Source organism: Rana temporaria, chromosome 6 (genome assembly GCF_905171775.1).
Source record: "Rana temporaria chromosome 6, aRanTem1.1, whole genome shotgun sequence".
NCBI classification, from domain to species: Eukaryota; Metazoa; Chordata; class Amphibia; order Anura; family Ranidae; genus Rana; species Rana temporaria.
The window spans coordinates 20,376,332-20,401,855 of record NC_053494.1 but is presented as its reverse complement, the minus strand read 5'-3'; the positions used below and the strand labels follow the sequence as shown (position 1 = coordinate 20,401,855).

General features: G+C 48.0%; 1 protein-coding gene across 1 annotated transcript in view; it reads right to left on the bottom strand.

The window, feature by feature from the left end:
• Positions 1-1,907: 1,907 nt before the first annotated feature.
• The window catches only part of PRPSAP2 (phosphoribosyl pyrophosphate synthetase associated protein 2), a 112,888-nt gene continuing 89,271 nt past the window's right edge, over positions 1,908-25,524 (bottom strand). The window contains exons 9-11 of the mRNA XM_040356419.1: positions 10,078-10,148; positions 6,032-6,178; positions 1,908-4,237 (exon numbers count right to left, since the gene is read on the bottom strand). Of these exons, the coding sequence (XP_040212353.1) occupies positions 4,079-4,237; positions 6,032-6,178; positions 10,078-10,148 (377 nt within the window). The 3' untranslated portion in view covers positions 1,908-4,078. The remainder of the gene's footprint in view (positions 4,238-6,031; positions 6,179-10,077; positions 10,149-25,524) is intronic.

Genomic DNA, 25,524 nt, shown 5'->3' with positions numbered 1-25,524 from the left:
GAAAGGCAAATCCACTTTGCACTACAAGTGCAAAGTGCACTTGAAATTGCACTGAAAATGCACTTGGAAGTGCAGTCGCTGTAGATCCAGAGCTTCCCCTCATTTCAGATCTAGTCCTCAGATTTACAGCGACTGCACTTCCAAGTGCACTTTCAGTGCAATTTCAAGTGCACTTGAAATTGCACTGAAAGTGCACTTGGAAGTGCAGTCGCTGTAAATCTGAGGGCTAGATCTGAAATGAGGGGAGGCTCACGAAAGGCAAAGCCACTTTGCACTTGTAGTGCAAAGTGGTTTTGCCTTTCGTAAATAACCCCCTAAGGCTGGGTTCACACCACTGCGAATTGGATGCGGGCTCTCGGCGTTCAATTCGCAATAGCAGGAGATTGTGACCGGCTCTCTATGAAGCCAGTTCACATATCTCTGCTGCGCCTCCGATGCAAATTTGCACAGGAGCCCCGTGCGTCTTTTGGTCCATTTCAAATCCAAATTAAGCCCCAAATTTTTGGAAGAAATCAGACCTGAAAGCGGTGAACAAGGACGCACCGGACCCCTGCTGCGGCGATCGCGTGAACCCAGCCTGAAGGATGAACTGCGATTGATTACCATAGATTGCAGCAAGTTGCCTCTGTAAATAAACCTACTAGCTCTTATTTATAAAAGCGCCTAGAAGAAGAGTTGTCGGCCGCAATGGGCAACAAAGTGCAGTTCTTCCTTCCAGGCGCTTTAATAAATAAAGGCCGCTGAAACTTGCACCGATTGCTACAAATGTGCCAATCCATTTAGCGAAGTCACTGAGCGCTCAAAAAGAGCAACAATTAAAAAAAACACGATTACAAAAAAAGAACAACAAAAAAAAAAAAGTCACTTTGGTTGCTCCATTGATTAAACAAAAATATTCTTTAGACAATTAAGCGCAATCATATCTGTTACAAAACAAAGAAAAAAAAAAAAAGATTCACGGGAACGAGATAAATTAGGGCCGAGGCACATGGACGTCTCTTGACCTGCCTCTCCTGAGGCTTTGCTGGCCAAATAAAATAAAAAAAGGGGGGGAGATACAAGTCAGAGATGAAGCACAGAGCAGAACCAGAGACAGCCGATCGTTTTCAGGAACGATGGATCCGCCGCCAGCCATTGTGACTGGTCTGAGCAATGAGCAGCAGAGAAAAGGGCCCCCAGTCGTGTACAACGTTTCACTTCATTACAATCCTTCCTACAATAACACTACCCAACCCAATGAAGAAGGAGAAAAAACAAGACGTGTTACTTCATCTCAGAAAAAAGTATAATAAACATATAATACCCCCCCCAAAACTTCATTCTACCCCCCTTTTACCCTGATTTTTGTATTTTGCACTTTACCAAACATAAAGAACCGTGATGTCTTTAAGAAACAATATTTTATTCATTTCCTTCATATAAAATGGATTCTCAGTTGCTGTTATAAAAAGAGGACCTTTCCTGATGTCCATTCAGGGCAAAGCGACAGTCTATATCAGTGATGGTGAACCTTGGCATCTCAGATGTTTTGGAACTACATTTCCCATGATGCCCCACTACACTGCAGAGTGCATGAGCATCATGGGAAATACAGTTCCAAAACATCTGGGGTGCCAAGGTTCGCCATCACTGGTCTATATAAACCCCACCACTTAGCCCAGGACAGTGATGGAGAACCTTGGCACCCCAGATGTTTTAGAACTACATTTCCCATGATGCCCCGCTACACTGCAGAGTGCATGAGCATCATGGGAAATACAGTTCCAAAACATCTGGGGTGCCAAGGTTCGCCATCACTGGTCTATATAAACCCCACCACTTAGCCCAGGGCCAGTGATGGAGAACCTTGGCACCCCCAGATGTTTTAGAACTACATTTCCCATGATGCCCCACTACACTGCAGAGTACATGAGCATCATGGGAAATGTAGTTCTAAAACATCGGGGGTGCCAAGGTTCACCATCACCGGCCTAGGTTCAACCATATGCGGCGCAGGAAACAGTGATCCCTGTGCGTTTCCCACACCGCACGGTGTTCGTGATCCGCTGCAGGTGTCAATACAAAGTGAACGACATCACAAATGCAGTGCGGTTCGCCCGCACCGGATCCCAGAATACAAAACCTCTATGCGATGCAGTGGCGGTGCGGCTCCAAATAAAAAAGTGCCTCTACCTGAATGGACTCAAATCGCACCGCACTGAATCGCATTTGAATTGCACAAGCCTGCGGTGCGGTCCACATGCAGGTTATAGTCTGAACTGGGGCTGCGGGGGTGACCTGGGATAAGAGGTGAGGGTTAAAATAAAAACATATCAAAGTCTCGCAGGAAGGCTTCTTATCTAATGCCGATACGACTTATGTGAGTAAAGTTGCACTGAAGTCAAGCAAGTGGCACTGGAAATCGCATTGCAAAACAAAATTGGGGGAAAAGAAGCAATGCAACATGTCAAAAATGCATAGGAGATTATTTACTAAAACCGGCGAGTGCAAAATCTGGTGCAGCTCTGCATAGCAACCAATCAGCTTCCAGGTTTTAGCCCACGTGAGGGCGGGTTTGAAATCGGGTATTTCAGTCCAACGAAGGGGGAAATCTTTGAGCTCCTGAAATTCATTGGCTGTTTGCTTTCATTTGTATGAACCAATAATAAAATGATTCGGACTCGTAGAGCTTTGGTTTGGTTCTCTCATAGATGGATGTTCAAACTTTGGGTCCCCCTCCTTAAGTGGCACCCCTCCTTAAGTGGCACTGTGCCCTGTCTGAATCCAAATGACCAACTGAGAAGCTGAAAATCCAGCATCTCATTTACACTTGTTGCCCTTTTCAGAGAATACTTTGCATTTTCAGAATAAATGCAAAGCATGCTGTGAAGGGAAGAGGTGGAGAGGCAAGCTGGTGGCATCCTGCTCTCCACCCTGTCCAATCATAGAACGCTTTGCATTCATTCAGAAAACTGAATGGTGCTCATGCCAAGTGGCTGACCTCCTGTGTTCAGTGGGCAGAATGTAGCTGCTCAGCATGGGATCTGGAAGTAAGTGGAGATCACTAAAGCAGCAGCGTCTACTATAGTGGTTTCCAGCTTCCAGGAGCATCGGCCAGGTTTGGTATATATATAGTTACGGGACTCCAAGCTGGATCAATGTATAAAATACCAATGCCTGGAATTATTCTTTACCTCCCACCCTGTCTGCGTTCATTTCACTTCCTTTCCCAGGTGACACCAGAATAGGATGTTATGATATCTCCCAACATGGACACAGAAGCAATAAAGCCTACAGAGGTGCTAACCCCTGACCCCTCCATCTAGTGATTATAAAGGCTTTGGTAGGCTTTTACTTTAATCATGGATGCTCGACCAGTGGCCCTCCAGCAGTTGCAGAACTACAAGTCCCATCATGCCTCTGCCTTTTGGAGTCATGCTTGTACCCGTCAGACTTGCAATGCCTCATGGGACTTGTAGTTCTGCAACAGCTGCAGAGCCACAGGTTGAGCATTTATGATTTGCAGCTGCTTTTTCTTGGTTATCCAGGAGATACTGACAGCTACACAGAGAAGGAAATCTGCACCGAGATGGCTTCTACTGTGCAATGGCCCAGCTTTACCCATCCATCAGTGCTTAGGTCTCTGGTCCTCCACCGCGACCGGAGTCACTCTGATGCCCCCTACAATTCAAGCAGAGAACTGAATGGACATAGGCGGGCTGTACAAGGTATTATCACAAATCCACCCTAGCACAGGTCTACTCTGTGCTACAAATCTGAACCAGCTCTCCCAACTAGAAACGCTGCTGACGACACATCTGGTGCTTGGAACAAATGTAATTTTGAGTGACATTGTGTTCACAAAAAAGGGAGTAGCAAAAAATAAGACAAGCCAAAAAAAAACAAAAACAAAAATAAAAATAAATCTCGATTGACTGGTGAATCTACAGGTAGACAGGTCAGCCTGAAAAACACGGCTTGGTTGAAATATTAAAGGTAAGCTCTTGTAACGGCACAGGTAACACTGTACACTTCCAGTTTTGGCCCTTGGTATATTCCTAAAAAATAGATCTATATTTATATAGACAAAGAGGAGGGGTTAATCATCCACTCCTATATTTCTGAAAAGGTACGACATGGATTCTCCGTTGTGGATCCGCCGGATGGCCTCGGCCAGGATCATGCTGATGTCCACCGTCTTGATCTTGGGGCACTGCAGTTTCTGGACCTCGTGGGGGATGGTGTTGCTGACGATGACCTGGAAGAAGAGAAGAGAAGAAGCGACACGTGATGAAGAGAATGGCTAAAGAGCCGCCAAACCCTAGGAACCAATAGATCTTACCAATGGCTAAACCATGAATTCCTATTGGTTGCCTTGAGTTAGAAAAATGTAACATTGACTTTTTATAGAGTACTGACTTTGTATTATTGTTTCAGTGTACCTAGAAGTCCTATCTGAAGTGGTTTTTATTATTTTAACCACTTGCTGTCCTTCTCACGCACATATACTGCAGCAGGGTGGCTCTCTGGCGCAAACTGACTTAGGCCCCTTTCACACTGGGGCGGGAGGTGCGGTGGCGGTAAAGCTTTACCGTCGGAATTGCGGCAGTATTCGAGCACTAGCGGTGTGGTTTTTTCCCCCCCGCTAGCGGACGAAAAAGGGTCAATACCGCTCACAGCGCCCCTCTGCAGAGGCGCATTGCCTGCGGTAGAGCCGTAGTTTCCCATTGGTTTCAATAGGAAGGAGCAGTAAACACATCGCTCCTTCACTGCTCCAAAGATGTGGCTAGCAGGACTTTTGGAGCAGTCCTGCTAGCGCACTGCTCCAGTGTGAAAGCCCTCGGGCTCTGCTCGGCACCCCCCCCCACCTCAGGCCAAATGCGGTACTGCAGCCCCATTAGCTTGAATTTTGCTAGTTTTGTGAGACAACACTCGCAAACCAAGTCAGAATTTTTTTTAAAAAGCTGCTCGTCTTTCAAAAAGCTTGTTAAAGGGGTGTTCCAGTCTTTTTTTAAGTTTATTCAAATTCAGCAGCTACAAAAAGTGTAGCTGCTGGCTTTTAATAAACAGACACTTACCTGCTCCACGGTTCCAGTGACGCGCCGGCCGGGGCTCCGCTACTCGCCCCACCTCGCCGGCCGGTGTCTTCATTCCTAGTGTGGGCACCCGGCAGTGACAGCTTTCGGCTTCACGGCCGGGCACCCACTGCGCATGCGCGAGCGGCACTGCGCATGCGCGAGCGGCGCCGTCCGATTGGACAGGCGCTCGCCTACAGGGAGGGTCTGCAATAAGGCGATTAAGCTATTCGCCTTACCAGCCCCTCGGCGGAAGTGGGACAGGAAGTGACCCCCTGACCCCCCCAGTCCCCCCCAAAATAAATTACATGCCAAATGTGGCATGTAAGGGGGGTAGGAGTGGATTAAGCGGAAGTTCCATTTTTAGGTGGAACTCCGCTTTACCGAGTTAGGGGTCTTTCACACGGGTGGACCGTTCAGATCCACCTGCCAGTTTTTTAGGCGGACCTGAACAGGCGCTCTGTGCTCCTCTATGGAGCCACGGATGTCAGCGGTGACATGCCCACTGACATCTGACCCGCTAAAGTGTAAAAACATACTTTTCCATCCGTCTGGCGGATCGGATCAGGTGAACACGGACAGACGGTCCGTGTTCATCCGATCCCCCCATACATAGGGGAGAGCGAAGAAAAGACAGGGCGGTTCCTGCACAGTGTGCGGGGACCGCCCTGTCATCCACCGGCTCAGCGGGGGATCAACGGAGCGATCCCTGCTGAGCAAGCGGTGGTTCAAGGGGCGGATCATTACTGATCCGCCCTGTGTGAAAGGGGCCTTACTCGTAAACCGAGGTTCCACTGTATATCTATAGAATATATCTATATATAGTTATAGTATTTTTTTAGTATATGGCCTTATATCTGTAGTAATAATATACGTTTAATCCATTTTTTAAGATGTGATGTTGGAAAACTGTAGAAATATATTGAAAAAAAAACAAAACAGTGAGAGTAAAACAGACAAAGGTCAGAGGTCCTCACCTCGTCTATAGCAGATTCTTCTATTAACCGCGGAGCATCAGAGGACAGGAGACCATGTGTGGCCATCACAAAGATTTTGTAGGCCCCTCGCTCTTTAAGTGTTTCGGCAGCAGCGACAAAACTGTCTACATCATCTATGATGTCATCCTGCGGGAACAACAAGAAACAAGCGTCACAAAGAAAAACACAGCCAAGAGATGGGACATTTTGTTGTGAAGTAGATCATAGTTGGAGGAGCCAGCAGAGTGCTGTACATGGCAGGACCTACCCTAGGTAACATCCTCCGGCAATTCTAACACCCCATGATTGAAATGAGGTCGGCTCTGACTTGCAGTGCAGCATCTAATGCATACAGTGTGAAGCTCACAGTGTGCAGTGAAAATAAAGTAAACAATTTCAGTAAAGAAGGGGAGCCTGTACAACTGTGCAAGACAAAAGGTAACAAGGCTAACTTCCCTCCACTGTATAAGTCTATTAAGGCCTCCCTAGCCAAATGGAAAACCTTAAAGCTATCTCTCTTTGGTGGTCTGGCGACCATTAAGATGGCGATCCTACCTAAACTCCTATCTCTTTGAGACCCTTCCAATCCCTATCCCAGCCGCACACTTCAGATCCCTTCAGGGTGACTTGCTCAGTAGGCACAGGATTGCTAGATCAATATTGTATGCCCCCCGCGGCCAAGGCAGTCTTGCCTTTCCCAACATAGCCAAGTATTACCTGGCAGCTCAGTTGCGCCTGGTGGCTTCTTGGTGTACCCTTCACGCATACAATAGATGGACACAAATTGAGGGGCTATGGTTGGCCCCCACCCATCCCAACTCCATGCTATGGAGTACAGATGTGCCTCTCGGTAGGTCCCAACTATTAGGGCCGATGGCGCTCTTACCGACGCTATGGCGACGTGCCAAATCAACGTACCCGCTCACCTCCGCCGCCTCCCTGGTCACCTCCTTTTTATTTACTCCCAATGTCCCGGACAGCCTGACCTCGCAGATGTCCCACTTTTGGATGAGTAGGGCCTTGTATCGGTACGGTCAATTGGTGGATACCAGAACCATAATCCTGAGGTCCTTCAGGGATCTGAAAGACGCCTTTGATCTACCTAGACAGGCCTTCTTTAGCTATCTTCAAATTTGCCATTTTGCGCAGTCTCTGGCGCCAAATATACAATTTTCCCCCCTAACCGAGCTTGAGAAAATCTGCTTAGAAGGTTCATCCCCTAAAAGGTATGATATCGTGCACCTACCAAATCCTGGTTACGGATATGTCACCAAATGGACCTCGGCATGCTTATATGCGCAAGTGGGAGCAGGCCTTGGGTGAGGCTGTACCCTTGAAGACATGGCAAATAATATGGTCACAGGCTCCTAGGAGATTTGTCTGTACGCTATACCAAGAAAACCAATGCAAAATGTTACTTCATTGGTACCAAACTCCTGACCTGCTCCATTCCATATACCTCTCAGCTGATCGCCGTTGCTGGCGCTGTTGTAAGGAGGTGGGGGCGCTGTATCATACCTATTGGACTTGCTCCCTGATTGTCCCTTACTGGCAGACGGTACACTCTCTTCTCCACTCCATCTTTGGCACTTGGGTGCCATTCGACCCTAAATTGTTCCTCTTAGGCAGTGATGGCGAACCTTGGCATCCCAGATGTTTTGGAACTACATTTCCCATGATTCTCCACTATATTGTAGAGTGCAAGAGCATCATGGGAAATGTAGTTCCAAAACATCTGGGGTGCCAAGGTTCGCTATCACTGCTCTTAGGTCTTCCTCCCGCTTCCTTTTCTAAAACCTCAAAAAAAACTCCTAGCCCAGGTACTAACAGCCGGGAGATGCCGGGTAGCCCTGTAATGGAGAAGGACGGAACCTCCTTCTCTGTTTGAGTTGCACTCCAGGATTAGGGATGTTAAGCGGATGGAATACATGACAGCCTCCCTGTATAATACCCTTAATAATCACAACCAAATATGGGAATTGTGGGAGAAGCTGGAAGCCCCTCATGCCGGCTGATGCACAGTTGGCGCTCCCGGGCGGCGAGGAGGCCCTGGGTCAGGTGGTTGCCCTCTCTTCTTCTACCCTCCAACCTCTTCTGCCCTCCCCCTTATTCCTACCTTCTCTTGTCTTATTGGCTCTTTCTAACCTTTATTTACTCTTTTTTTGTTACTGTTATTGATATGGATCAGTTCTAAGTCAAATATAGCAGTAATATTGAAGCCTTGATGCGAACGTCATTGCCCGATTTTGACCGTACTCTGTATATTGCATATTTGTTTCCTATACATCAGCTCGGTTTCCTTTTATTTCACACTGTACGTGGATTGTTCACCTGTTGCCTACCACTTATTACAAAATGTGCCTTTTTTTTTGTAGGTTTTGTTGGTCTTTTGCTGTTGGAAAATATGCAATAAAAATTGTCAGTTGAAAAAAAAAAGTTAAAGCTTGGCATCAACTTTAACCACTTAAAGACCAGCCGCCGCAGTTGTACTGTGGCAGGTTGGCTCTATTACGCAAATCGCTGTCATTGTACTCTGCTTCGTGTAATAGATATAGCAGGCGTGCGCGACCCCGGAGCCACCCAATGTCCACTGGCCACCCACGAGCGCTCCACACAGACAGAACAGGCATTGCAGTCTCGCCATAAATCGCAGATCGCCGCCATTACTAGTAAAACAAATAATAATGAAAATGCCATAAACCTATCCCCTATTTTGTGAATGCTATAACGTTTACGCAAACCAAATCGATATACACTTATTGCAATCTTTTTTTAACCAAAAATATGTAGAAGAATACATATCGGCCTAAATTGAGGAATTTTTTTATATTTTTGGGGGATTATTATAGCAATATATATATTTCAAAATTTACAATTTTTACATTAGATTGATGCTGATTTTGTCAAGGGGAATCGGGTAGTTTTTTTTAAAAACGAACCTGTACTTACCGTTTTAGAGAGCGATCTTCTCCGCCGCTTCCGGGTATGGGCTGCGGGACTGGGCGTTCCTATTTGATTTACAGTCTTCCGACGGTCGCATCTATCGCGTCACGATTTTCCTTAAGTAGCCAAACGTCGGTGCGCAGGCGCCGTATAGAGCCGCACCGACGTTTGGCTTCTTTCGGCTAGTCGTGGCGCGATAGATGCGACTGTCGGAAGACTGTCAATCAAATAGGAACGCCCAGTCCCGAAGACCATACCCGGAAGCGGCGGAGAAGATTGCTCTCTAAAACGGTAAGTACTGCTTCGTTTTTAAAAAAACTACCCGATTCCCCTTCACAAAATGAGCATCAATCTAATGTTAAAAACATTTTTTCGGGTGAACTCCCGCTTTAAGTATAGCATCACACGACCGCACAATTGTCAGTTAATGAGACGCAGTGCCGAATCGCAAAAAAAAAAATGGCCTGGTAATTAAAGCGGCGTACCATCCGTGTTTTCGTTTATTAAAAGTCAGCAGCTATAAAAAAGTATAGCTGCTGTCTTTAAATAAAAAAACGACACTTACCTGCTCCATGGTGCAGCGATGCAGCCGCCCGGAGGCTCCCTCTTCTCTGCCGTCATCGGAACGGTGGGCACCCGGCCGTGACAGCTTACGGCTTCACGGCCGCGTGTGCACTGTGCATGTGCCAGTCGTGTTGCGCTCTCCTATTGGCCAGCCGGTCTTCTGGGACCTGAGTTGTGTCCCAGAAGATCGCTGGCAGGGAGGGGCCGCCTAGGGCGAGAGGAGGAGTTGCCTAGGCGGCAAAAAAAATGAAGGAGGAAGTGGGACAGGAAGTCCCACTAAAAAAAGAGGGTACACACAAAAAAACACATGTCAAATGTGGCATGTCAGGGGGCGAGGAATGCTTACAGCGGAAGTTAAATTTTTGGGTGGTACTCCGCTTTAGGGGGTAAATTCTTCCGGTCCTTAAGTGGTTAATGTTAATGAACTGAAAGCCATGGTCATCATTCCTAAATACAGCACGATCTTCCTAAAAGGGCAGCAATCGGGGGCAATGCCAATTTTCTTCACACCCACACGGTACTTTACCTTCTGTACTCACCACAATAATGGCTATCCTTCCACCGACATCACCGACAACTGTTATAGGGGGCTTTTCTTTAGGGAACATCACTGGGAAAAAAAAAAAAAAGCACACACTGTTAATTTTAACTCCGATCCCAGAGATCATCGAACTATAGACTGCTGGGGTCCATGAGCCACACAACCCGAAAGGATTATGAACAGACATAACATTTATTAATGGTTGTGTCTCCCCCGCCAGCATGTACAAATGTCATGAACAGACAGCCCAATGTTCCGGAACCTTCCCGTTAAATGGATGATATTATTCCAGGGAAGGAACGGGCTGTGTAAATATTAGACTTCGGTCTGCGGAGCGTTTTACGGATGTGAGAGGAGTCACGGGGGCGGCCCATCTGCAGAACGTTCCCGAGCTGCTGAGCAATACACATATCTCAGGAAAGAGACAATATGCTGTCACTGGGGACGTGCTGCAGGCTTCCTTCATCTCCGCTGTCAGATCAAACAGATGATATATTATACATAACGTGAGGAGCTCCGGCATGCAGCGCTGGCAGGACAGACTGCATAATGCTTAATGCCTAAGGCTTCATTTCCACTGGCGTTTTTACAGCCACTTGTGTTCGCCTTTTTTACAGCTTAAAAACGCCTGTCCATGGTAGCGTTTTCGCGCGTTTTTGAGCGTTTTTTAACGTCTGGCGTTTTTACAGCTCTACTCTGGAGCTTCAGAACGCCCTGGTCCCGCGTTTTTTTTACAGCTCAAAAACGCCTATGTGGGCATGATGCCATAGAACAGGGATATGCAATTAGCGGACCTCCAGATGTTGCAAAACTACAAATCCCATCATGCCTCTGCCTGTGGGTGTCATGCTCGTGGCTGTCAGAGCCTTGCTATGCCTCGTGGGATTTGTAGTTCTGCAACAGCTGGAGGTCCGCTAATTGCATATCCCCGCCATAGAATAACATGGACAGGCGTTTTTAAGCTGTAAAAAACGCTCAGAAAAGTGGCTGTAAAAACGTCAGTGGAAATTAAGCCTAAAAAGCACCTGTCTTTATATCACTAACCCTACATGTCTATTTTAGAGGCTTCTATGAGTTTGGAGGACACACACACCTGTACTGACAAACTTTATTAAAATACACATTACCAAAAGTATTGGGACACCTGCCTTTACACACACGTGAACTTTAATGGCCTCCCAGTCTTCGTTCGTAGGGTTCAATAGTGCGTCGGCCCACCTATCGCATCTATAACTCGTCTGGGAAGACTGTCCACAAGGTTTAGGAGTGTGTCTATGGGAATGGGTGACCATTCTTCCAGAAGCGCATTTGTGAGGTCAAATCTGATGTTGGACGACAAGGTCTGGCTCGCAGTCTCCGCATTAATTCATCCCAAAGGTGCTCTATTGGGTTGAGGTCAGGACTCTGTGCAGGCCATTCAAGTTCCTCCACCCCAAACTCTCTCATCCAGGTCTTTATGGACCTTGCTTTGTGCACTGGTGCGCAGTCATGTTGGAACAGGAAGGGGCCATCCCCAAACTGTTTCCACAAAGTTGGGAGCATGAAATTGTCCAAAATATCTTGGTATGCTGACGCCTTTAGGCCCCTTTCACATGTCCGTTCCGCCTGTCCGTTCATTACAAGTCCGTTAACGGACTTGTAATGAATCCCTATGGGAACGCGTCCATTAGCGGATGGAGCATCCGCTAGCGTCCGCCGGGATCCGGTTTTCGGACGGAAGAAAACCCTATTTTTCTTCCGTCCGGCGGAACGGAACTGATGCAGATGGACAGACGGTCCGTCTGCATCCGGTTCCCCATAGGGCAGAGCGGAGCTGAGACAGGGCGGTCCCTGCACTGTGTGCGGGGACCGCCCTATCCGCCGAGAGCTCAGCGGGGATCCCCGCTGAGCCGACGGAGCGGAAAAAGAAACTGACAGGACGTGTGAAAGGACCCTAAGAGTTCCCTTCACTGGAACTAAGAGGCCAAGCCCAACCCCTGAAAAACAACCCACCATAATCCCCCTCCACCAAATGATTTGGACCAGTGCACAAAGCAAGGTCCATAAAGACATGGATGAGCAAGTTTGGGGTGGAGACACTTGATTTGCCTGACCTCAATCCAATAGAACACCTTTGGGATGTGAGGCCTTCTTGTTGAACATCAGTGCCTGACGTCACAAATGCTCTTCTGGAAGAATGGTCAAACATTCCCATAGACACACTCCTAAACGTTGTGGACGGCCTTCCCAGAAGAGTTGAAGCTGTTATAGCTGCAAAGGGTGGGCCAACTCGACTGGGATGGCATTAAAGTTTATGTGTGTGTAAAGGCAGGTGTCCCAATACTTTTGGTGATATAATGTATATGTAAATCCATAAGATTTGACATGCTTATGTAATTTAAAAGGGAAGTGCAGGATTTAAACAAAACAAACATTTATACTTACCTAAATAGATGCAGCATCGATCCGGGGTTGTATCTGTCCCCCGCCACCTCTAGACTGAGAAATAAGCGATCAAAGACTGCCGATATCTCAGTTCTCTGTCTTAACGAAGCAGAAAGCTGCTGACAGTCAGCGGCTCTCTGCTTTGTCCCTCCAGCACTCACTGGAGCGCTGGGCTGTGGAGGGGGCAGAACAGATCGTTCAGGCTGCTGATCCAGGCATTTGGGTGGATCCCGACAGTAAAGGTGAGATTTCTACAGAGCTTGGACTGGCTAAGTGATATCAGCCGACAGTGGACTTCAGCCTGCTGTCGGCTGAATACAGGGCACAGGGGTGCAGAATGAAGCGCACTCATGTGACACACAGGAGAAGTAGGGCCAAAAGAGCTTTGGCCCCATTTCTTCTTTAATAAAGTCATTAACCTGTTAAAAAACGACAGCTTTATATATATAAAGCCTGGTGATCCTGCCATCACGTTCCTTGTTCAGACACTTACTGATATATGGTTGGCAATACTCTGTTCTTGTCTCCCAAAATATGCTCCTACATTGTCACCCTGGCACATCTTCCAGTTGAGCCCCTACATTGTCACCCTGGCACATCTTCCAGTTGGGCCCCTACATTGTCACCCTGGCACATCTTCCAGTTGGGCCCCTACATTGTCACCCTGGCACATCTTCCAGTTGGGCCCCTACATTGTCACCCTGGCACATCTTCCAGTTGGGCCCCTACATTGTCACCCTGGCACATCTTCCAGTTGGGCCCCTACATTGTCACCCTGGCACATCTTCCAGTTGGGCTCCTACATGGTCACCCTGGCTTCATGTAAGGACTACAAGTGGCTGTTTGGAAACACTTTATGTAGACGTGGTCCACTGGTCCGCTACAATCAGAAAACCCCTCCTGAGATACGCCATGTAACCATTGCTAGAGTGCATGAAGACAGGGGGCCAGATTCAGAGAGAGATACGATGGTGTATCTCCTGATACACCGTCGTATCTCAGAGTTAGGCTGGTCGTATCTATGCGCCTGATTGATAGAATCAGTTACGCATAGATATGCCTAAGATCCGACAGGTGTAACTGTGTTACACCGTCGGATCTTACCTGCAATTTAAAAATGGCGCGGGGGGCGTTCTCGCTGATTTACGCTGAGAAATATGTAAATCAGCGATATACGCAAATTCACAACGTACGCGGACCTGACGCAGTGTTGTTACGACGTTTCCATAGCGGTTTTCCCGGCGTATACTTACCCCTGCTTCTATGAGGCGCAGCCAATTTTAAGTATAGCCGTCGTTCCCACATCGATTTTGATTTTTTTTTACGCCGTTTGCGTAAGTCGTTCTCGAATACGGATGGACGTCATTTACGTAAGCGTCGAAACCACTGACGTCCTAGCGACGTCAGTGGGAGCAATGCACGCCGGGAAATTTCACGGACGGCGCATGCGCATTTAAATCGGCGCGCCTGATTTAAATAGTACACTCCCCCTAGCCGCGGAATTTGAATTCCGCCGGGGGTTTTACGATCCGCCGCCGCAAGTTTGGAGGTAAGTGGTTTGTGAATTACCCACTTGCCTCTCAAACTTGCAGCAGCGGATCCGATCTAAAGATCCGCTGATCTATGGGAATCTAGCCCAGGAAGTCTCTATAAAAGAGGTTTCAGGAGATCAGGAACAAGGCTGCATTCACACCTTTGCGTCGGCGATATGCAGCGACATTAAATAGGCGTTTTGTCCCGCGATTTGCGGCGACAAAACGCGTAGTTTTTCAGCCTTTTTTTTGCTGGAGGGGTGATTTTACACTGTCGGCTATGCCCGAACGCCGAAGCCGCCCGAAAAAAAGGGTCCGGGACTTGTTTTGAGCTTCACGCATTTCGGCGTGGAGATGTGAACCATCTCCATAGCCGACAATGTAAAATCACCCCTCCAGCGTATTGCAGGCTGCAATAGCGGCAGGCGTCTGGCGTGAAAACGCCTAGATGTGAATGGAGCCTAAGATTGTAATGAAGATGAAAGAAAGGTAACAAAAAAAAAAGGACACACCAGCCTTGTGCATTAACATAAAACAATATAGGAGGGAACTAATTGGGACCTTAAAGGCGCTTGAAGTAGACAATGATAAACTTCATTCATAAAAGTTCACAATTTATTGGATTATATTATTTAAAAGATTCCATATCAACATTGTCTTGTCCTTATTTCCGCAGCAATACAAAGGTAAACTCTCCCAACATGTTTCGCCCTATGGGGCTTCTTCAGGGCAAAAACGGACTGCTATTATTCTGAAAACCCATGGTTTAACATTTGTCAGTAGGGAGAATATAGAAAAAGTTTCAGACTAGTGTCAGGTATCTGGTTTCAGTGTGACCAAGAGGACCAAAAGCGTGCAATACTGAGGTTACACAGGGGCGCCTAGTCACCAGAAGTTGGCAGCCAGCTTTAAATGAGCCTGGGCATGGTCTGCATACAGGCTGCCCACAAGGCTTCGAACTACCATAAAACAAATTGATTTAATAAGAATAATTCCAATATACGATATAAGAGTAAATGAATACAGGCACACCAATAGAACCTAAGGTCCGCTAATTGCATATCCCTGCTCTAGGGGGTTAGAAAAAAAAAATGTACAATGTTTGGGGGTTCTAAGTAATTTTATAGCAAAAAAACTTGTTTTTTTAACTTGTAAACACTTAGGGCCATATTCTCAAACAAGTTACGCCGGTGTATCTACTGATACACCGGCGTAAATCGAATTTCCCGCCGGCGTATCATTGTTTTGTATTCACAAAACAAGATACGCCGGATTTAGGCTAGGATCCGACTAGTGTAAGTCACTTACACTGTCGGATCTTAAATGTAATTTGCCGCCGGCCGCTAGGTGGCGTTTACGTTCAGGTCTCATTTGTTTATGCAAATGAGCCTGATACGCCGATTCCCGAATGAAATCGCGTCGCATAACCGTCGCTTGCGTCAGGTTACCCCTGCTATATGAGGGGTAACCTTACGCCAGTCCCACGTATGCCATGTTAAGTATGGCGTCGGGTCCGCGTCGTCTTTTCCCGTCGGGTACGTCGTTTTACCAAGTTGTTCTTGAATACGACTTTACGTCAATGACGCACACGTCGGCGTCATTGACGTTTTCCGACGAGAACTGGAGCATGCGCACTGGGCTATTTTAAGCCCGGCGCATGCGCAGTTCGAACGGCACGGGGGCGCGCTTAATTTAAATACAAGCCGCCCCCTTGGAATTACGCGGGGATACGCCGGGCCAATTACACTACGCCGCCCCAAACTACGGAGCAAGTGTTTGGGGAATACAGCACTTGCTCCTGTAAGTTGGGGCGGCGTAGTGTAAATGGCTTACGCTACGCCCGCCTCAAATCTACGAGAATATGGCCCACAGTCTGAAAACAGGCTCGGTCCTTAAGTGGTTAATCATAGCTCAAATCGGGCATAGAGACTTGCGATACAGTAATGTGGGCGCAGGGGGCATGTCTATGACTCTCAGGGGGCCAATATGGCCAACTCTGGTACCTTTGGCTGTGCCATGGAAGAGCTTTGTCAGTACAAACAGATGGCGTGTCCGGGCATTGCGCATTTGTGAAAGCGTTCGATGATTACCATTTGCTAGGCTCAATTCAGTTACAACATAACCATGATTGTATCGAGTAATAAAATAATGATAGTTAGGACAACATATGCGCTGTGCAGCGTCCCGCCGGCACAAGTCAGCTATAAAGCAAATGAAGGTATAAAATAATTATGCGCTTCAAAAAGGTCCTTCAAGTGCTTCGGTATTCAGAGACGCGTCTCCATTACACCTGATTGCATTTTCACTCCGGTAAACTTTCTCCCCTGAGAAAATTGCAAAGCAATCGCTGCACAAGAGTTAAATCCCAATGTAATCCATCTCTACAAAGGTATGTCCGCCCCACAACCCCCCTCCCAGATACGATGCCTCGCCATTATAAGCAGAGAAGAAGGAGGAAAGCCAAGTAACAGGCAGACATTAATCCTCATTTGGAACCAAATCTTTCCAATCTGAGTATTATGGGCTTAATCTGTCAGCTTTGTGCCAACAAGTGCCATTCTGGTTGGGTTACTGCTTCTGGCTGGCTAATGCAAGGATTACCTACCAAGCCAATTTTATTGCCACAGACAAAACGATCCGCTGGCCACCAGGATACCGCTGCATTTGGAGACCAATCAGAAAACTTCATTCACAGATCGAAGCGATTGCCATGTCAAGGGCTCCATATGTGGTCTAGTTTTCCCAAATCAGCTAAAAAGCTGCAATCCTACATTGCTTAGTAAATATAGTGGCCAAGATTCAGGTAGCAATTGCGCCTGCGTAACCATAGTTACGCAGCGCAATTGCTGACTTGCGCCGGCATAACGAGTTCTCCTGATTCAGAGAACTCGTTACGCCGACTGCAGCCTAAAATCTGCGTGGCATAAGGCTCTTATGCCACGCAGATTTTAGGCTGCATTCTAGCGATGACCGCTAGGGGGCGCTCCCATTGTGATCTGTGAATAGTATGCAAATTGCATACTAACACCGATTCACAACGTTGCGCGAGCCCTGCGTACGCAAATTACGTAGTTTGCGTACGTCGGGTTTCGCGTAAGGTTACACATCCTAATAGCAGGCGCAGCCAATGCTATAGGATACCGACGTTCCCGCGTTGCTAGTTTTAAAATCTACGTCGTTTGCGTAAGTGAATCGTGAATGGCGCTGGACGCCATTCACGTTCACTTTGAAGCAAATTACGTCCTTGCAACGTCATTTGCCGCAATGCACGTCGGGAAAGTTTCCCGACGGAGCATGCGCTTTACGATCGGCGCGGGAACGCGCCTAATTTAAATGATTCCCGCCCCCGGCGGGATCATTTACATTGCGCGCGCTTACGCCGGGCAATTTTGCCGGCGCGCCCTCGCAATTTACGGAGCTACTGCTCCGTGAATCGAGGGCAGCGCAAAATATTTGCGTGGGCGCAGGGCAAAATCGTTGCCCTGTGCCTCCGAAAATAAAGCGCAAGTCGTACCTGAATCTGGGCCATTGTTACTAGGAAAAATGTGAGGAATAGTGATAATGCCATGTGGGGTTTGGAGAATTCACTAGAAACCAGCCCGATCAGAAGGAAATCCTAATCTTTTTACATACTGTATTAAAGCGAAGTTCCACCCAAAAATTGAACTTTTGCTTTTCCGGTTCAGGGAAGCCCATCACGTCTCCAAATAATCTTTTACCACTTCCATCAGCTCTTTCCCCACAGTTACTACCTTTTGTACCACCTGCCCCACCCTATTAGATTGTAAGCTCTTCTGAGCAGGGCCCTCTTAATTCTCTTGTATTTTATTGTATAGTAACTGTATTGTCTCCCTTTTATATTGTAAAGCGCTGCGTAAACTGTTGGCGCTACATAAATCCTGTATAATAGTAATAATAATTACGGGTCAGGGTACCCGGCAGTGTAGCCTTTCGGCCTCACGGCACAAATCCTACTGCGCATGCGTGAGGCTTCGCTCTTTTCTCCTACTGGCCCGGCGGCCGGGGGAGAGAGGAAGACGGAGCCCCACGCTGACGTCATGGGCCGCAGCCCGGACTCCTGGAAGTGGGAAAGGATACCTGTCGAAGGTATCCTGTCCCCCACCCCCGAAAAGGTCCCAATTGTGGCACCAGAAGGGGGGAGGAATCCAATAAGCGGAAGTTCCACTTTTGGGTGGAGCTCTTCTTTAAAGGGGTTGTTAAGGTAAAAAAATAATTCCCTAAATAGCTTCCTTTCCCTTAGTGCAGTCCTCCTTCACTTACCTCATCCTTCCATTTTGCTTTTAAATGTCCTTATTTCTTCTGAGAAATCCTCACTTCCTGTTCTTCTGTCTGTAACTCCACACAGTAATGCGAGGCTTTCTCCCTGGTGTGGAGTGTCGTGCTCACCCCCTCCCTTGGACTACAGGAGAGTCAGGATGCCCACTAACACACAGCTCCTTTCTCTATCTGCAAAGTAGAGAGCGTCCTGACTCTACACTCCATATACAGACTGATTTTACAGTTAGTAACACTTTAAAGCGGCGGTTCACCCTAAAAACGATTTTCTAACATTACATTCAGCTCACTGTCTACATTGACAGTATGCCGTTTTTTTGCTGTACATACCTTCGTACAGCTATTTTCTTCCCCGACTTCCGGGTAGGGCCTCCCGCGGGAGTGGGCGTTCCTATCCAGCAGGTGATTGACGTGATGACAAAAACTACCTCCCCCGTCGCATAACGAGCGTCACGAGTTGCCGAAAGAAGCCGAACGTCGGTGCGCAGGCGCCGTATAGCGCCGACTCGGCGTTCGGCTTCTTTCGGCAACTCGTGACGCTCCTTATGCGACGGGGGAGGTAGTTTTTGTCATCACGTCAATCACCTGCTGGATAGGAACGCCCACTCCCGCGGGAGGCCCTACCCAGAAGATAGCTGTACGAATGTATGTACAGCAAAAAAACAAAAAACAAACGGCATACTGTCAATGTAGACAGTGAGCTGAATGTAATGTTAGAAAATCGTTTTTAGGGTGAACCCCCGCTTTAACCCTTGCAGTAGGGGCAGGGGTGGGGGGGGCCCACTGCAAGTGTGAATTTTTGTAAAATCCCTGGAGTTGGGCTTTAACCCTTGCAGGGGCCAACTGCAGAGGGTCGTTTTTGTGTAATGTTCGGAGATCAGCTGTAATGGTATAAACTTTGGCTTCTATAATTAGTTTTCAGTTATTTATGTACAAAAGGCATCTACATATCTCAATCCATCGCAGATTCCCCAAATAAGGGGATTATTGCACATTTTAGGACAGTGGGTGGGGAACCAACAGTTCTGGATATAACTTTGTCCCGGGGGGCATATAGGAATGATCTCCATGGCTCCACCCATTATTCTAAAAATAAAGCGCTGGAAAGTTTTGTGCATTTCACCAGCCCATCCAATTACACTTGTGAAATTGAACAAACGCACGGCGATCAGGAAAATCCCGATAGGTCAGTAAGTTTCTGGATAAAACACATTTTCTATGGTGTGTGTTGGGAGGAAGCGAGCGTGGGCTGCGTTCTGTGCGCGGATGTCAGAAGTAGGAAAAAGGTAAACAACCTCCAGAAATATAACTAAAGATTCTTTAATAAAACCACAACGTCGGTTCCCAGTCTTACACGCTGACCCCAAGTGATGGGGTTAATCTGCTGGAGACAGATGCCAGCAGCGTGAGTAAACCGCGTAGGTCGCTGCCAGCGAGAGACGATCCAGCTACATCTCTGCCAGGAAATATACCAAGCTGAAACCTTTCCAGAGGGCAAAATAATGACGAGTCAGCGCTGGATGGGTCCACAGACACTGAACTAGCACGGAGTGAAAACGGGCGTTCATTCACAGGACATCCATACTGGGATTGTTTTTATAATTTGCAGCCCCGGCACTTGTATAGAAACACAACTGGGACTTTTGTGCATTTTGTGGTTCTAAAGCTTTATTTTATTTTTAGTAAAATAACAAACATATTATACTTAGAGCCGGTTCACACTTCCACGGCACGACTTCGGGGGCGACTCTGCAAAACGACTTCTGTATAGAAGTCAATGCAGGTCGCCCCGAGCCGCCCCCAAAGTCGTGCAAGAACCTTTTTCTAAGTCGGAGTGACTTGCGTCGCTCCTATTAGAACGGTTCCATTGCATTGAATGGGAGGCGACACGTCAGGCAGCGGCTCTTACCTGCTGTGTGCACTGCTTTTGCACAGAGCAGCCCCGATGCTCTTTTTTTGGGGTCCCCAGCCAGCGCTCCAGCTCCTCCTATTCGTCGGGTGCCCCTATGGAAAGCCGATTTCCGTGGGGACACCCATGAATGCTCGCTCCCAAGCCCTGCTGCTGGTGTATTTATTGACACAGACAGTGGGACACAGCCCTGCCCCCCACATCAACAGGATTTGATTGACAGCAGCAGGTGCCAATGACTACCGCTATTAATCTGTCCAATGAGGAGAGAGATGGCAGCTGGAGCTGCTGCGCTCTTGCACATTGTTGGATCGGGCAAGAAAAGGGGGGGGGGGGGTAGGGATAGATCACCGTAATGCATAGAATTTTTTATTTTATTAAGTCAACATCTGCAAATATTGCAGCTGCCGACTTTTAATATATGGACACTTACCTGTCCAGGGCGTCCGCGATGTCCTCACCCGATCTGTCACTCGGGTGGAGGTGCCGCCCTCTTCCATAAGGGAATCAGGAAGTGAAGCCTTGTGGCTACACAGCCTAGTTCCCTACTGCGCGAGTTGTGCTGTGCCACCTCAATGGTCCCCACTGTCTTCTGGGACCTGTGTGTCTCCCAGAAGACAGCGGGGGGGGGCGGCTTAAGGGGGGATAGAGGGGGGGGGCTGGACATGGCGTAGATCGCCGCGGAATCTGCGGCGATCTATCTCTGGAAGTGGGAGCAAATACCTATCTGCTCCCCCTGAAAAGGTGCCAAATGAAGAACCAAAAAAGAGAAAGTTAAATTTTTGGGTGGAACTCCGCTTTAAGTTGAAAAACCTTAAGGCTTTAGAATCACTTTATGGCAAATCTATTGTGCCTGTCCTACCGATTGACCGTCATTCCCCAAAATTCGTCATCACAGTCCTCTCTGATACAATTGGGTTGATTTACTAAAACTGGAGAGTGCAAAATCTGGTGCAGCTGTGCATGGTAGTCAATCAGCTTCTAACTGCAGCTTGTTCAATTAAGCTTTGACAAAAAATAAATAAAAAATGGAAGCCGATTGGTTTTTATGCAGAGCTGCACCAGATTTTACACTCTCCAGTTTTAGTAAATCAGTCCCAATACATATCACAATGGAAGATCCTGCATTTGCCTATAATGAGACCCTGTCACCTAGCATTGTGCTATGGTCCCTGTGTCCCTGGGACATTCCAGTGTCGTAGGAGGTGGTGGGTTGAATCACAACCAGGCATCTGACATATTCATATGTGTGTCGGATGCTGAAGATTCGGTCAGCAGCTTTGCTCTACAAGGCAATGTAGCTTCAAAGCATCTGTTATTTTTTTTCATTTGGTTATTCGTAAAATCGCTTGACAAAGACAACATGATGGCGCTTGGTCATTTTTCTTTATAGGTTTATAAATGTATGTTTATTACACGTTATTACAGAGCGCACCTATGGCATGATGTGTGATCAAGATAAACTTATTTGGTTCAGATGGTGTCAAGCGTGTGCGACATTAACCAGGTGAGGAGTACAAAGATAAGTGTGTCTTGCCTACAGTCAAGCATGGCGGTGGGAATGTTATGGTCTGGGGCTGCACGAGTGCTGCCGGTGACTTGTCCTTAAGGTTCCCCTTACGAGAAAGATCCTTCAGGGACTGCGCAGGCGCAAACTTGCCGACGGAAATCTCCGAACCTTGCCCGGCATCCAGGCTCATTCCTTAATCTCCCCGTGGATTGGAGGATGTTAAAAAAAGAGCCAGGAGGCCGAGCGAGCGGTGCGAGCCATCCGAGCTAAGCGAGGACGTGAGGCCGACTGGCCACTTTCCTCAAAATCCACGTCGCCCTGGATGCCGGCCGAGGTTCGGAGATTTCCGTCGGCAAGTTTACGCCTGCGCAGTCCTTAAAAGGAACTTTCTCGTTAGCCGGAACCATATCGGCAGATCAGATTGCACCTGCGCAGAAACTTTCACGTTAGCCGGAATCATATCGGCAGATCACCGGCACTGGGGAGCTACAGATCATTGAGGGAACCATGAATGCCAACATGTACTGTGACATACTGAAGCAAAGCATGATCCCCTCCCTTCAGAGACTGGACCGCAGGGCAGTATTCTAACATAGCGACCCCAAACACACCTCCAAGATGACCACTGCCTTGCTAAAGAAGCTGAGGGTAAAGGTGAAGGACTGGCCAAGCATGTCTCCAGACTTAAACCTTATTGAGCATCTGTGGAGCATCCTCAAATGGGAGTTGGAGGAACACAAGGTCTCCAACATCCACCAGCTCCGTGATGTCCTCATGGAGGAGTGGAAGAGACTCCAGTGGCAACCTGTGACGCTCTGGTGAACTCCATGCCCAAGAGGGTTAAGGCAGTGCTGGAAATAATGGTGGCTCAATTTGGCCATTTTCACTTAGGGGTGTACTCACTTTTGTTGCCAGCGGTTTAGACATTAATGGCTGTGTGTTGAGTTATTTTGAGGGGACAGCAAATTGACACTGTTATACAAGCTGTACACTCACTACTTTACATTGTAGCAAAGTGTCATTTCTTCAGTGTTGTCACATGAAAAGATAGAATAAAATATTTACAAAAATGTGAGGGGTGCACTCTCTTTTGTGAGATACTGTACTTTGAAGCATCATATCAGCAACCTTACTATTGATGCAGCTTGTTTTGATGGTCGTCTGTTCCGGCTAAAGCTGGCGCCATCTTTGCGACAACCTCCCTTTTCCTACCACATCTGTACTCCTGCCCTTTCTCCTGTCTCAGTGCAGGAATCTTGCACATGCTCAATACAAATAAACCAAGCCTCGTTTTCATCTAAGGTTACCATGGTGCCCTTGTTTCGCATAGCCAATCAGAATACACATGTTAATATCCTACTCCTGATTGGTTACTGTACGGCCAGCAATAGAATCAGTGTCCCTCCTCTCTCCCTGTGTTGATAGATAGTCACATGGGGTTTTTCAGGAACTGACGAATGATGAGAACTTTCATGGATTACAAAGACAGGGCTGTACAGTCTGACGGCATACTCAGCATGCTGTCAAACTGGGTACCAATGCGCATGTGCCAGAGACACAATAGAAAGAAGGAAAGGATAAGGTCTACTAAACGGCACACCTTGAAAAAAAATTTAAAGCCACAAACTAGTAAGTCATATTATACTGCTTTACATGCTGCCAATTTCTCCAGGAATGTTTACTGCAATTTTATGTATTCAAATGAACTTTACGAGCCCCCTCACTGACTCCTGTAGCTGCATGCACTGTGAAGCAACTCATCCTCAAAAATTTTGCAGCACTGAAGTCATACCAGTCCTAGCAGTAGCTCAGCTCACCCTACTCCTCCCCTCCCTGCAGTTATTTAGCAGCTCAGCTCCCCCTGCTGTCCCCTTCCGACATTACTCTAAAGCAGGGGCGTCAAACTAAATTTCATTGTGGGCCGCATCAGCATTATGATTGCCCTTAAAAGGGCCGGTTATATCTGTAAGATTAGATGTCCAGCGCATCTCCCCCCCCTCCCCTTACACTAGATGTCAAGAGCCACCCCACCATCAGAAGATGAGTCCCCCCTCTCCCTTACATCACAGTGCACCCCCCTTACTTTATGCTGCTGCTGGGAAGAAGCTGGATGCATTGCTTGAAAGCAGAAAGTAAGGGTCTGGAGGAGGACCAGAGGAGGGCTGCAGGACACGTGCGAGAGCCACATGAAATGGCCTGGAGGGCCGGATTCGGCCCGCGGCCCTTGTGTTTGACACCTGTGCGCTACCCAGTACTTGCAGGTATGGAGGAACGTGAAGTTACTCACATACTTGGGAGAGGAAGGGAAATAAACATCCCACCTCTGACAGTACATTCACAGTGTGTGCGGTCTAATCTCCCCTATAATCCAAATCGATTTAGGAGCAGCAGCTGGTGAACAAGCCTATAAAAAGATGTCACAAAAACATCTGTGGGCGGCGGGCTGCAAACGATAATCAACAATAAAAAATAAAAAAATAATTGTATATACAGTAAAAATCTTGGTTTGCAAGCATAATTTGTTCCAGAAACATGCTTGTAATCCAAAGCACTTGTATATCAAAGCATTTTTTTTTTACAGGTTATAAAAGAGAAGAGAGACGCCTCTAAGTGTAGCAATAAGTTTCTAAACGTTGTACCTTCATTAAATGTAACCATATTGCTACACTGGCTCATCTCTTCTTTTTTATACATGATTTGTGACTTGACGCTACTCTTATATCAAGACATCGCTTGTACAGTATCAAGGCAAAATTTATTAAAACATTTTGCTTGTCTTGCAAAACGGTCTCAAACTAAGGTTTTACTGTATATCACTTATAATAATAATAATTAGGGTTGTCCCGATACCGATACTAGTATCGGTACCGATACTGAGCATTTGCACGAGTACTTGTACTCGCGCAAATGCTCCCGATGCTTCACCCGACACTTTTTTATTTCACCCGAGAGTGGGCTGAGAGCAGGTGGAGAGGGGGCGGCTAGCAGGCAGAGAACGGACTGAAAGGAGGCAGAGAGCGGCCGGAGAGCGGACTGAGAGCGGCCGGAGAGCGGACTGAGAGGAGGCGGAGAGCGGACTGAGAGGAGGCGGAGAGCGGACTGAGAGGAGGCGGAGAGCGGACTGAGAGGAGGCGGAGAGCGGACTGAGAGGAGGCGGAGAGCGGACTGAGAGGAGGCGGAGAGCGGACTGAGAGGAGGCGGAGAGCGGACTGAGAGAGCGGACTGAGAGGAGGCGGAGAGCGGACTGAGAGGAGGCGGAGAGCGGACTGAGAGGAGGCGGAGAGCGGACTGAGAGGAGGCGGAGAGCGGACTGAGAGGAGGCGGAGAGCGGACTGAGAGAGCGGACTGAGAGGAGGCGGAGAGCGGACTGAGAGGAGGCGGAGAGCGGACTGAGAGGAGGCGGAGAGCGGACTGAGAGGAGGCGGAGAGCGGACTGAGAGGAGGCGGAGAGCGGACTGAGAGGAGGCGGAGAGCGGACTGAGAGGAGGCGGAGAGCGGACTGAGAGGAGGCGGAGAGCGGACTGAGAGAGCGGACAGAGAGGAGGCGGAGAGCGGACGGAGAGGAGGCGGAGAGCGGACTGAGAGGAGGCGGAGAGCGGACTGAGAGGAGGCGGAGAGCGGACTGAGAGGAGGCGGAGAGCGGACTGAGAGGAGGCGGAGAGCGGACTGAGAGGAGGCGGAGAGCGGACTGAGAGGAGGCGGAGAGCGGACTGAGAGGAGGCGGAGAGCGGACTGAGAGGAGGCGGAGAGCAGGCAGGGAGGAGGCAGGGAGGA